The 12,069-nt window shown below is 37.8% G+C and overlaps 2 protein-coding genes across 2 annotated transcripts; one reads left to right on the top strand and one right to left on the bottom strand.

The window, feature by feature from the left end:
- The first annotated feature begins 5,401 nt into the window (after nt 1–5,401).
- LOC112192324 (protein trichome birefringence-like 36) lies at nt 5,402–7,445 on the top strand. Its single transcript, XM_024331988.2, has 5 exons — nt 5,402–5,866; nt 5,960–6,131; nt 6,224–6,405; nt 6,610–6,768; nt 6,864–7,445. The coding sequence occupies exons 1-5, from the start codon at nt 5,526–5,528 to the stop codon at nt 7,159–7,161; spliced, it is 1,152 nt and encodes a 383-aa protein (XP_024187756.1). The 5' UTR covers nt 5,402–5,525; the 3' UTR covers nt 7,162–7,445.
- Nucleotides 7,446–7,895: 450 nt separating this feature from the next.
- On the bottom strand, nt 7,896–8,942 carry LOC112192334 (germin-like protein subfamily 3 member 2). The gene has a single exon (XM_024332011.2). The coding sequence runs from the start codon at nt 8,653–8,655 to the stop codon at nt 8,011–8,013; it is 645 nt and encodes a 214-aa protein (XP_024187779.1). The 5' UTR covers nt 8,656–8,942; the 3' UTR covers nt 7,896–8,010.
- Between the last annotated feature and the right edge of the window lie 3,127 nt (nt 8,943–12,069).

The following is a 12,069-nucleotide window of genomic DNA, read 5'->3' as shown; positions in this document are numbered from 1 at the left end:
ATGATTTTCCAATAATGCCCAATCGAATTAAATATGGAAGATTAAAAATGAGTGAGTGGAGATAAGAATTATTAATTGACCAGATTTTATGAATGGCTAAACTTGTAAATTTTCAATTCCATTGGGTGAAGGAATTGAAATACCACACCCTAAATGGTATATCTATTCCACCTCTTTTCTGGAATTGAACTCCGGTCAACTCATTTATTTTACTTTCCTTTCCAGACTTATGACTTAACCAAATAAGACAATTTAATGGAATGTGAAATAGTTGCTTTCCTGGCTAAGAAACGGGGCCTTAGTTTTCACATCGTTCCTAATCAAAGGGTACGAAAAAAAAAAAGAACCATAGCAACTTGCCTTTCCCTTAAGATATGAAAAATGCATCTCCCATTCCAAAATATCTCTCCTTTGTACGGTTTATCTTAAGGTGCAAAGGTAGATATGCACAATGTAGAATATTACCTCTTTAGATTGATCAAAATCTTCTTATGAATACCCATATGAAATATTTATTTGATTGTATAATGAAGTTGAACAACATGACAATTCTATAATGAAGGTGTAAAAACAAGAAGAAAGTGATGAGAATAAAGAAGAAGAAAAGAGACAAGATATATATAGGGTGTAGAAAAATGATGGTAAGGTATGATCATTTTACTTAAGTTATAATTTTTTTTAATGACGATGCATCAATTAAGGGTTTTGTTGTGTTGATGACATATTATAATTGGTATGGTTTTTTTTTTTTTTTGAAAGGTTGGTATGGTTTTTATGAATACCAAATTAATTGAAAAACAACATTAACTCTCAATTAATTGACTCATAAATTATTGATTGTTTTGATTAATATTGTTATGGGTAAATTCGGTATGTGAAAAAGTAGAAGTTGACTCATCATGCTAATATAGGAAAGTAAGCTGATGTGGATGCCTAGTCACTGGACCGCAATTAACAAAAAATTCGTCCGGATTACATTCAAACTAGGTCATGGTTTTTGGACTTCAAACTAATTAACTCTTATAATAACTAGCTTCATACCCGTTTGATGGACGTGTTATTGGTAAAAGAATGAAGAACGATAATCCTTTTTTCTATGAAGGACATCAAAATGCAATTCTCCTATAAACACCCTGACAATCACCTTTTGTATAAATTGTTAATGCCTAGACAAATTGAAGAAGAGATTCAATTAGTGTTCAAAGAATTGAAAAACAAAAATCAAATGGCTCACCGTTTAATAATTTTTCTTTACTTGCTCTTTGTTGATATAAACATGGGCAAACATGAGTTTGTATATTGCTCTGAAAATCTAAAGCATGGAAACAGATTTGAACATGATTAAAACTAGGGGAAATTACTGGTCACTCCCTGTACTTTTAGGGAGTCGACAGTTCAGTCCCTGCTATCCTAATTTCGACAAGTTACTCCTCAGACTTTCAAATCTCACACAATTTGGTCCAAAATGACTATTTTGCCCCTCCCTTCCTCTTTTTGTTTTTTATTTTTCTCTCCTCTCCCCTCCTTTCTTCTAAAATTCATAATTAATTCATACGAACTCCGATATTTGCGTTCCATATATGTACGAGATCGTATCGATGAGCTCCACAACTTTTATGAAGAAAGTTTTTCCAAATTTTGTATGTATAAAAAGTCAATTTTCACAACCGCTCCAAATAACATTCGTTTCGAAAATCCACTTTCTTCTAAAATTCATAATTAATTCATACAAACTCTAATTTTTGCGTTCCATATATGCACAAGATTGTATCAACGAGCTCTACAACTTTCATGAAGAAAGTTGTTCCAAATTTTGTACGTATAAAAAGTCATTTTCACTACCCCCCTAAATAACGTTCATTTCGAAAATCTCCTTTCTTCTAAATTCATAATTAATTCATACAAACTCCGATTTTTGCATTCCATATATGTACGAGATCGTATCGATGAGCTCTACAAATTTTATGAAGAATTTTTTTTCAAATTTTGTATGTATAAACAGTCAATTTTCACGACCCCCCCCCCCAACCACAAAATAACACACACACACACTCTCTCTCATTATGCACATTTCAACCCAAGAAATATCAAATATTTGAATTATGAATATTGAGACTATTTCATAAGTAGTTGTACGAGAAATTCGGTTTCGTATCAATTTTAGTTTCGAAATGAACGTTATTTAGGGGGGGTCGTGAAAATTGACTTTTTATACATACAAAATTTGGAAAAACTTTCTTCATAAAAATTGTAGAGATCATCGATACGATCTCGTACATATATGGAACGCAAATATCGGAGTTCGTATGAATTAATTATGAATTTTAGAAGAAAGGAGATTTTTGAAATGAACGTTGTTTAGGGGGGGTCGTGAAAATTGACTTTTTATACATACAAAATTTGGAAAAACTTTCTTCATAAAAATTATAGAGATCCTCGATACGATCTCGTACATATATGGAACGCAAATATCGGAGTTTGTATGAATTAATTATGAATTTTAGAAGAAAGGAGATTTTCGAAACGAACGTTATTTAGGGGGGTAGTGAAAATGACTTTTTATACGTACAAAATTTGGAACAACTTTCTTCATGAAAGTTGTAGAGCTCGTTGATACAATCTTGTGCATATATGTAACGCAAAAATCAGAGTTTGTATGAATTAATTATGAATTTTAGAAGAAAGTGGATTTTCGAAACGAATGTTATTTGGAGCGGTCGTGAAAATTGACTTTTTATACATACAAAATTTGGAAAAACTTTCTTCATAAAAGTTGTGGAGCTCATCGATACGATCTTGTACATATATGGAACGCAAATATCGGAGTTCGTATGAATTAATTATGAATTTTAGAAGAAAGGAGGGGAGAGGAGAGAAAAATAAAAAACAAAAAGAGGAAGGGAGGGGCAAAATAGTCATTTTGGACCAAATTGTGTGAGATTTGAAAGTCTAAGGAGTAACTTGTCGAAATTAGGATAGCAGGGACTGAACTGTCGACGCCCTAAAAGTACAGGGAGTGACCAATAATTTCCCCCTTAAAACTAACTATAACGTGGTTAAGTCTCGCATGGGATAAGGAAATTGATTTTTTTTTTTTTTGGAGAAAAAGATGGAAACTGATTTGAGAAAACGGTTCAATTTTTGAATGATCTTGGATAACTGTGTACTTTATCTACTTCTAATAAGACCATTTAAATTTAATAATTATTTGAGTTTTATTTCATTAAGGCAATGGTATATTAGTCAAATCATATTTTGGTGAAGCCTTTGACACCAAAAAAATGGCCTCCCTTTATAATAGCAATGATAGAGATAGAGATGAGTGGATCAATTATCCATTAATATGCTGAATACAAATTTGGATTTTGTTTTCAATGATCTGTTGGATTATCCGATCGAATAGAGTTTGGTTCAATTTTATTTGTCGCTAAACAGATCTTGATTTAGGTCAATCTGCTATAAACACAGTCAATTAACTAGTATAATATCTCATAATCAATTACATATGAATGGTTGTGTTTTGAGAGGAGAAATGTGCAAGAAAGAAGTCTGTGAAGTATTGAACTTTATCATGCTTAATATAGTCCATCAGACTTTATCATGATGTTGACCAAGTCTATCGTGGTCTGGCCCATTGTGGGTTTGGAATTTTACTGTATTACTATTTGACTTTGGACTTGTTCAACTGATTTCAGTTATTAACAAAAAATGAATATGTTGTCCTATAACTCTAAAAGGAGACAGAGAAGCCTAGAGAGAAAAGCCACCTCTATAGTCAACAAAGAGAACCAAATCTCGTCCGGCGGCACGCCCTCCTGGCGGCGGCGTTGGACGGGTTATTGTGGTCCTAGTGTCCGGTAGTGGATGGCCCTTGAATAATCCCAATAGGAGGGAAGGCTCCATGGTGTTGGTGATGCTGTCTAGATCGCAAGGACGCTTCGTCAGGTTAGGTGGCTGGCGGGTGTCGATCTCCCCAAGATTGGAGTGCATACAGTGGAAGGGGAGGTTGTCTGATGGTGACGACTCGGTGGCGGGAGGATGGCATTTGAAGTGCTTAGATCTGATCGGACTGCTTCAATCTTGTTTAGGTATTCTTTGTTTTGGATTGGAGCAGCTGTGTGGAGAGGGGTGGAGAGGGTTGGGAGGGGAGGCGATGCTTGCCGGAGTGATGGGGACGGTGGATGGAAGGAGGGATTGCTGACGCCTGGTATGTGCGACGGGTATGCCGCCAGTGGTGGGACGACGACTGCTAGTCATGCGATATAGCAGCATGGTGACACGGGTAGCCTGCACTCTCGAATTGGGCTTGGAGGTTTTTGGGTCTAGGCCTGGGATTGGGCTTAGGCTTCAAAACTATTTTCATTTTATGTTTTATTACTTTTCATGTTTAATTAGACGTGGCTTTATGCCAGCAATAAGTCCCTATAACTATTTGGTAGGGCGACGTGGGCTTGGTCCCAATATGTGCACTCAGTGTGCCTTGTCTAGCCTAGTAAGACTGTGAGCCATTTACTTGATCAGATGGACGCAACCTCCTAGTGGCAGGATGAAACGGAGGGTCGCCAGATTTGTTTTCGTGTGGCAACATAGTAGGAAAGCTGTGCTATTTGCAATGATGCTTCTTCATTATAGAGTTATCTTTCCATTATGTCACCGTTTTATTAAAGCAATTGAAGTAGCCAGTCATGCACTTTTTGCTAATTGGTGCATGTTAGAATACATAGATTTTGTGGAGACTCCTGGTATTATTTCAGGATATTGTCTTTATACTTATTGTAATATGGGGTTCAGGCTTTATGTCCCCCCCCCCCCCCCCCCCCCAGTATTCTGCAGTTTTATTAATCAAGGCTTAAGGGTAGCCGCACCAGCCATTTAAAAAAAAAAAAAAAAAACTCTCAACAATAATATTGATAAATTAATTTACCAAGAAATTATGTTCAATCATCCTTGGATGTAAATCCAACCATGGAAAGATATATTTTTAAGTTGATTTGTTTTGTATTTCATCTTTTGATGTAACTCTAAGAGTAATTGAACAAAATTTTCCTAGTCAGTTACCAACTGAACACCCATGAAATCTTAAAATGCTTAATTGGTGCAATCCTAAACAGTACCAAATTGGTGGTAGGTAGCGATCCTTAATTGGTCTAATAATCCTTGAAATTTCTGTGCGCAAATTAACCGGTCTATATATGCTAATCTAAATCAATCTTTAACCTTTTGATCTGAGGTTGAGAAAAAAACAGTAGCAATTATATATAGATGGCCTACACATCCTTCAGTCGCGGGGAGAAAAGCTCATTTTTACTCTTTATGCTACCACTTTCAACGCACAAAAGTGAAAAAGCTGCTAACAAGAAAGACCACCGCAAATTATGAGTAGAAGCACCGGGGTCCACCCTACCGTAAGTCATGCCTTGACGGTGGTGATGATCGACCGAGGCCCTTTAAACCCTGCAGCTTCTTCTAGCTTCTCTTTAGGGCCCTTTAGTCCATGCATGTGTTTTGTCTAGCTAGCTAATTCAATGAGAGAAAACAAGCTGCTTCAATGTCTGCTCTTCTTGAGCATGATCTTTATCTTTGTATGCGTTGTTCCAGCTGTGAAGTCATCAGCGTTTGAGCTAGAGGAGGATGAGTACTCATGGCTTAACGATGAAGATGATCAGGCTAACATGGTTCAGAGCCACCAAAGTTCAAGAAGCAAGTGTGAACTGTCTGCCGGAAAGTGGGTTTATGATCAATCCTACCCTCTCTATGACTCGAGCTGTCCATATCTTAGCACTGCCGTCACTTGTCAGAAAAATGGAAGGCCTGATTCCGACTACGAAAAGTGGCGCTGGAAGCCAAACCGCTGCTCCATTCCTAGGTACCTACCTATCTACTCTAGAACCAACACTAGTGTAAATTTTCCCTTGTGAAAGAGGTTTCTATAGTGATTTCTTTCTTATTTGATATACAGGTTTGATGCATTGAAATTTCTTGGTAAAATGAGAAAAAAAAGAATAATGCTAGTGGGTGATTCTATAATGAGGAATCAGTGGGAGTCTCTTGTGTGCTTAGTACAAGGAGTTGTTCCAACAGGTCGAAAGAGAGTCACCTACAATGGTCCTTCTATGGCATTCCATGCAATGGTAGCTAGAACTATTAGCTTAATTAACTAATTACTTGTCCAGAACTACAACATTGATGAATGAATAATATATAAATGTTCATACATATACAGGACTTTGGGACATCAATTGAGTTTTCTTGGGCTCCACTCCTAGTAGAATTGAACAAGGGAGCTGCAAACAAGAGGATTTTGCATTTGGATTTGATAGAGAAGAATGCAAAGTATTGGAGAGGAGTTGATGTTCTTGTTTTTGATTCAGCTCACTGGTGGACTCACTCTGACAAAACATCGTCGTAAGACAATATTCACATTAATTATCTAATGCATACGGATCATTAATTTCTTTGAGTAGCTAGCTAGTCATTCTTCTTGCGTTGTTTGGTAACAATTGCCAATTGAGAAATCCACTGTATGTATTTGGTCAGCGTGTTGATCAAGTGGTAGTATTATGCAGGACCTAAATTTTGATCGAATTGCAATGATATAACTAATTTCAGGTGGGATTACTACATGGAAGGACAATCACTGTTTACAAATATGAATCCAATGGTTGCATACCAGAAAGGACTCACTACATGGGCTAAATGGGTTGATTTAAACCTAGACCCTCGTAAGACCCGAGTAATTTTCAGAAGCATGTCACCTAGGCATAACAGGTATATTAGATCTACAATGTGTAATGCAATTATAACTAGAAGAATTTATTGATCAACTTCAATCAATTTATGTTCAATATATGTTTATTTGGCAGAGAAAATGGTTGGAGATGCTACAATCAGAAGAAGCCTCTAGCTTATTTCAGTCACCAACATGTTCCTGAACCTCTGCTAGTACTGCAAGGGGTATTGAGAAAGATGAGATTTCCAGTTTATCTTCTGGACATAACCACAATCTCAGCGTTTAGAAGAGACGGCCACCCTTCTGTGTACAGACGGGCCATGGGACAGGAAGAGAAGCAGCACCTGAGAGAGTATTCGTCGGACTGCAGCCATTGGTGTCTTCCTGGTGTGCCTGATATTTGGAATGAGATGTTGAGTACCTTGCTCTAATCGAGTATGAGAGACTTAAGAGAACTGTATGAACACTAATTAGGTAAAGTGGCTAGAATAACTCTCTCTGCCATATTAAAGACCTCTTGCATGTTAATTAGACTCTACGGGAGTGTAATGATGAGTCATGATGCTGTGTGTTCATGTGTCTTGGAACAATATGATGTTATGTTTGGTAGCAAAGTCTCACTGTACTCTTTTTATCTCTCTTTTGCACTCCTTTTTTCAAAAGTCACTTGTTGAGAGAACATGATATATCAAGTGCAGTTTGAACATTCTTTTAATGATTGATCATCATGTGTCTGGTAATAATCGCCATTAATCCTGTCCATTGCTTAATTTTGCAGCAAGGAATAACCTCAGTGCCGTATATATATGTATGTATGCATACTACTAGAAATTTACAGATGACCCAAACTAGTGAAAACACAGTAAACCATAAGAAAAATGGACCATGCACAGATATAGAACTTATATAACTATACAGTAGTAAGCGAATGTATTGAAACTTCAATTTAGAGCCCTGTCAAGTTATCCGTTTGGCCAAATTCTCATCAACTGTATACAAATCAAAATGAACTTTCTGTCCTCTGAAACTAGAATTCGTGCAGAATAACACCACTCATAATATTACTTCTTTCTTTAATCAAGTTTTCCTTATATCGTTCTATTGGGTGCATATAGAATAGTATAAAACCTATATCCCAAGGATTTGGCATATGGAATCCTTTACATACAATAAACAAAATGAACCCAAATTTATTCAGATTTATATATTTGCTTATGAAAAAGTGTCTGTAGATTCAATACATATGAATAGGAAAATGAAAATGCAGTTCTCTAGCTCAGTCAATGGGGACTAAGCTTCTTTTTCAACTTGGCAATCTCCTTAGAACTCAATCCAAAAGCCTTCTCCAAGAGCTCATCTTTGATCCCGGATCCGAAAATTGAAGTGGGAATTCTTTGCAATCCAGGATTTTGGCTGTTGAAGCTCCCCAATATGGTTGCTGGAGTGTCACCAACATTCATTTGGAAGTGCACTAACCCTTTTGGAAACACCATGACCTCACCCCTTTCGATCACTTTAGCGAAAATCTTGTTATTCGTATCAACAAATCCGGAATAAATCTTTCCTTCAAGCACAAAGGCTGTCTCCGTTGCCCTCGGATGGTAATGAGGCACATTTACACCACCAACTTCAAAATCAGCTCGGACAAATGACATTCCAAGTGTGTTCAGTCCTGGAAAGACATTTGAGTTCACCGAAATGGCAGAAAGACCTGTTTGGCCAAATTTTCCAGGAGACTTGATGCCAGAATATACAAAATCTTCTACTGTTGCAAGGGATGAATTCTTGCATTGGATGGCATTGCTTGCAGTTGCAGATTCTGCTGTGTTGGCTATGCAGAAGTCTTGGACCGGATCCGGATCAGAAGCCAAACTGACATAGATGTTGAGGAAGATCACAAAAAGAAGTACCATTTTGGTGAACATTTCTTCACAGATTCAACACGTACGGTAGTGTCAACAGTGCAATAATTACTTGCAATACGCATGTAAGTAGAATAAGATATATGCTCAACCAAAATGCAATGGACCAGCCATACCTCCAGGACAAAACCTCTATTATCTGAATCGTGCTATCAAACAGCAATATTATTTAAAGGCTACACTACAAGAAAACAAACCGCTTCGGTTAGAATAATAAGCTTTTCAGTATACTTTGCTTGGAGATAAAGTCAAGGAGGATTAGCTTAGTCAGGATTTAGGAAATGACTACATCCACCAGCATGTGGATTTTTTGGTTGATTCTGATATAGTGGAGAGAATGTGGGGTTGGTGATAGTGGGAATGAGTTGCATGTGCTAATTATGCATCTCACTATTATTCAATTCTAGTCTTAAAAATACAGACAACAATTCCATTGGCTAAAATTCTTTATTAAACTTAATTCCCAGTTGGCAGGTGTCACTCTCAGCAGCACAAAAACGAAAAAGAAGAAGAACAAACTCCATTACTGTGCATATCTTTTTCATACCAATAACCAATTGACTTATGTATGAAAGCAAGTGGAATACCTCATAGCCATTCCCGCTGATTGATCACAATCTCTAGTTGCTTTATAGTATCAACTACTCATGCTAATAATAATGGAGATAAGCCTGAAAAGTCGCTGTTATCTCACCTTACTGTGCTAACAAGAAAATAATACAAAACCGATGTCAATGAAGAGTTGGCATAAGTTGAATTTCCTAATTAGTTCTCCAGATATTATTTATTTACTAACTAACTAACTTAACACCACCCTTACATTCAGGTCAGCTGTTACGACAAATTAATTTCACACATACTTGTCTTATCCCAAAAGTGAATGATCCGGAGCACATGTCAGATTTAAGACCTATTGCATTATGTAATGATATCTGCAAGCTTTGTTCAAAAGTCATAGCAAACAGGTTGAAGTTGATTTTGCCAGATTGATTTCTCCATATCAGAGTGCTTTTGTGCCTGGCAGGTTAATTACTGATAATATACTTGTCGCTAATGAACTTGCTCATTTTGTTCATAACAAAAGGGATGGTGGTGATGGGTGTATGGCTCTTAAACTAGACCTAAGCAAAACCTATGATAGGATGGAATGGGTTTTTCTTAGGAAGGTGATGGAAAGGTTTGGTTTTGATCCAGTATGGATAGAGATGGTGATGCAGTGTGTCTGCTCTGTAAGATACTCTTTTTTGCTGCGTGGAAAGCCTCGTGGTCTTGTTATTCCTAGTAGAGGATTACGGCAAGGTGATCCTCTGTCCCATATTTATTTCTAATTGGGGCAGAGGGTTTCTCAGCCTTATTACAGCAAAAGCAGGAATTGGGATTGCTCCCTGGGATTGAGATTTGCAGTGAAGCCCCTCAGGTGAATCATTTACTTTTTGCTGATGATAGCATGCTTTATGTTGACGCTTCTCTAGAGGCCTGTTTTCAGATACAGGATGTTATAGAAACATATGGTAGGGCATCTGGTCAATTGGTTAATTTTGATAAAAGCTCTATCGTTTTCAGTAAAAATGTTTCAGAAGTTATGAAAGATGAGGTGTCCAGCCAATAGGGAGTTGAGGTGGTGGCTTCCCATGAAAAATATTTGGGCCTTCCAACGTATGTAGGGAGGAAGAAAACTACTACCTTCCAGTATATCAAGGAGAATTTGTCCAAGAAGGTCTCCAATTGGCAAGGAAAATTTTTGAGTGGTGCAGGTAGAGACATTCTCATCAGAGTGGTGGCACAAGCTCTTCCAACTTATGCAATGAGTGTCTTCCAATTAACAAAAAATTTTTGTGAGGATCTTGAACAACTTTGTGCCAAGTTCTGGTGGGGGAGTACTCTTAATAAAAGAAAAATTCACTGGAAGACTTGGAAGGCTTTGTGCAATCCTAAAGAGGAAGGAGGGCTAGGTTTCCGTAGTTTATCAGAATTTAATTCCGCTATGCTAGCCAAACAAGCATGGCGTGTGATCAGCAATCCTCAATCGCTGATAGCTCGACTCTTTAAAGCTAAGTACTATCCAGAAGGTTCTTTTTGGACAGCTTCATCCCATGCCTCTCCTTCTTATTCTTGGCGGAGTATCTTTTCCACAAGGGATTTGTTAAGGAAAGGCACTTACTGGCAGATAGGCGATGGGACATTGGTGAACATATGGAGGGATTCGTGGATTCCTGGGGTGCCGGATTGTAAGCCTAGAGAAGGTAATTTGGCTATGAATGAAGTCAATATGGTGAGTGACTTGATTTGTCATACAGGGGTTTGGGACATTAATCTCATTCGAAGGGTGTTTTCGGTTGATGAAGCTGAAGCAATCTTATCAATTCCTCTATCTTCTAGGGAGGTGCATGACAGGGAGGTTTGGAGACTTGAAAAGAATGGCAAGTTTTCGGTGAAGACTGCTTACCAATACTCTTTCTCTATTTCTTCTTCTAAGAGCCCTTTTGAGCTGCCAGTTGGGGTGAGTTTTTGGAAAAAGCTGTGGAAGGTTGTCATCCCTAATGCAGCCAAAGTTCATATATGGCGGGTGTGTCACAATATCCTCCCATCTTTGGAGAGATTAATCTCAAAGAGAGTTGTGTTGGATTCCATGACTTGTCCGTTGTGTATGCAGGAGTTGGAAACAACACTGCATTTGTGTCGTGACTGTCAGTTCACTAGACAAGTGCTGCAAACACATGGGGTGTTGTCACAGGTTTGTTATAATCCTCATTTTGCTCATTTGGATCTGTTGGAATGGATTAGTTCTTGTGCCAGAGACTTATCTCTACAGTTACTTGGTGAGTTGGTATACCTTCTTTGGGGGGTGTGGAAAGAACGAAATAATCGAATTTGGGAAAACAAAGTTGGTATGGCTGTTGATGTAGTTATCGTGTCTATGTCAAGGCTGCATGAATTTCGTTTTCTGCAAGGGAAGATTGGGAATAGTGGAACTGGTACTATTAGAATGACTCGGTGGGTTGCTCCCTCTGTGGGCTGTTTTAAAGTCAATGTAGATGGTTCTTTCTTTCAAGCATCTAAAAAAGGGAGCACTGGTTTTGTTGTCAGGGATTGGCAGGGCTCATTTATAGCAGGAGGAGGTAAATCTCTTTCGGGTTTACTATCACCTGAACATGTGGAAGCTGTAGCCTACAAACAGGCCATTGAGTTTGTAGTTACAAATCATTATTTGCCAGCTACTGTGGAGACTGATTCTCAATTGGTGTATCGACAATTGCTTAGCCTAGAGGGGAGTAACTTGTCCATCTTGGGACGTGTTTATGATGATATGGAGTACATTTTGGATGCTTATGCAAACCTACGCGTAGTTCATACAAAGAGAAGTGCAAATAGTGTGGCACATCTGATGGCTGCTCATACTAGGACTCTCCCTGTGGA

This window comes from Rosa chinensis, chromosome 1, assembly GCF_002994745.2.
Source record: "Rosa chinensis cultivar Old Blush chromosome 1, RchiOBHm-V2, whole genome shotgun sequence".
Classification (NCBI taxonomy): Eukaryota; Viridiplantae; Streptophyta; class Magnoliopsida; order Rosales; family Rosaceae; genus Rosa; species Rosa chinensis.
The sequence above is the reverse complement of the archived record's forward strand: the minus strand, read 5'-3'. Positions and strand labels throughout refer to the sequence as shown.

Bases quoted from the DNA above. Each gene is read 5' to 3' on its own strand.
- LOC112192324 (XM_024331988.2), top strand. From the start codon at position 5,526: ATGAGAGAAAACAAGCTGCTTCAATGTCTGCTCTTCTTGAGCATGATC. The intron at 6,132-6,223 runs GTAGCTAGAACT...ATACATATACAG, and splicing joins CTATGGCATTCCATGCAATG to GACTTTGGGACATCAATTGA. The intron at 6,769-6,863 runs GTATATTAGATC...TTTATTTGGCAG, and splicing joins ATGTCACCTAGGCATAACAG to AGAAAATGGTTGGAGATGCT.
- LOC112192334 (XM_024332011.2), bottom strand. From the start codon at position 8,655: ATGTTCACCAAAATGGTACTTCTTTTTGTGATCTTCCTCAACATCTAT.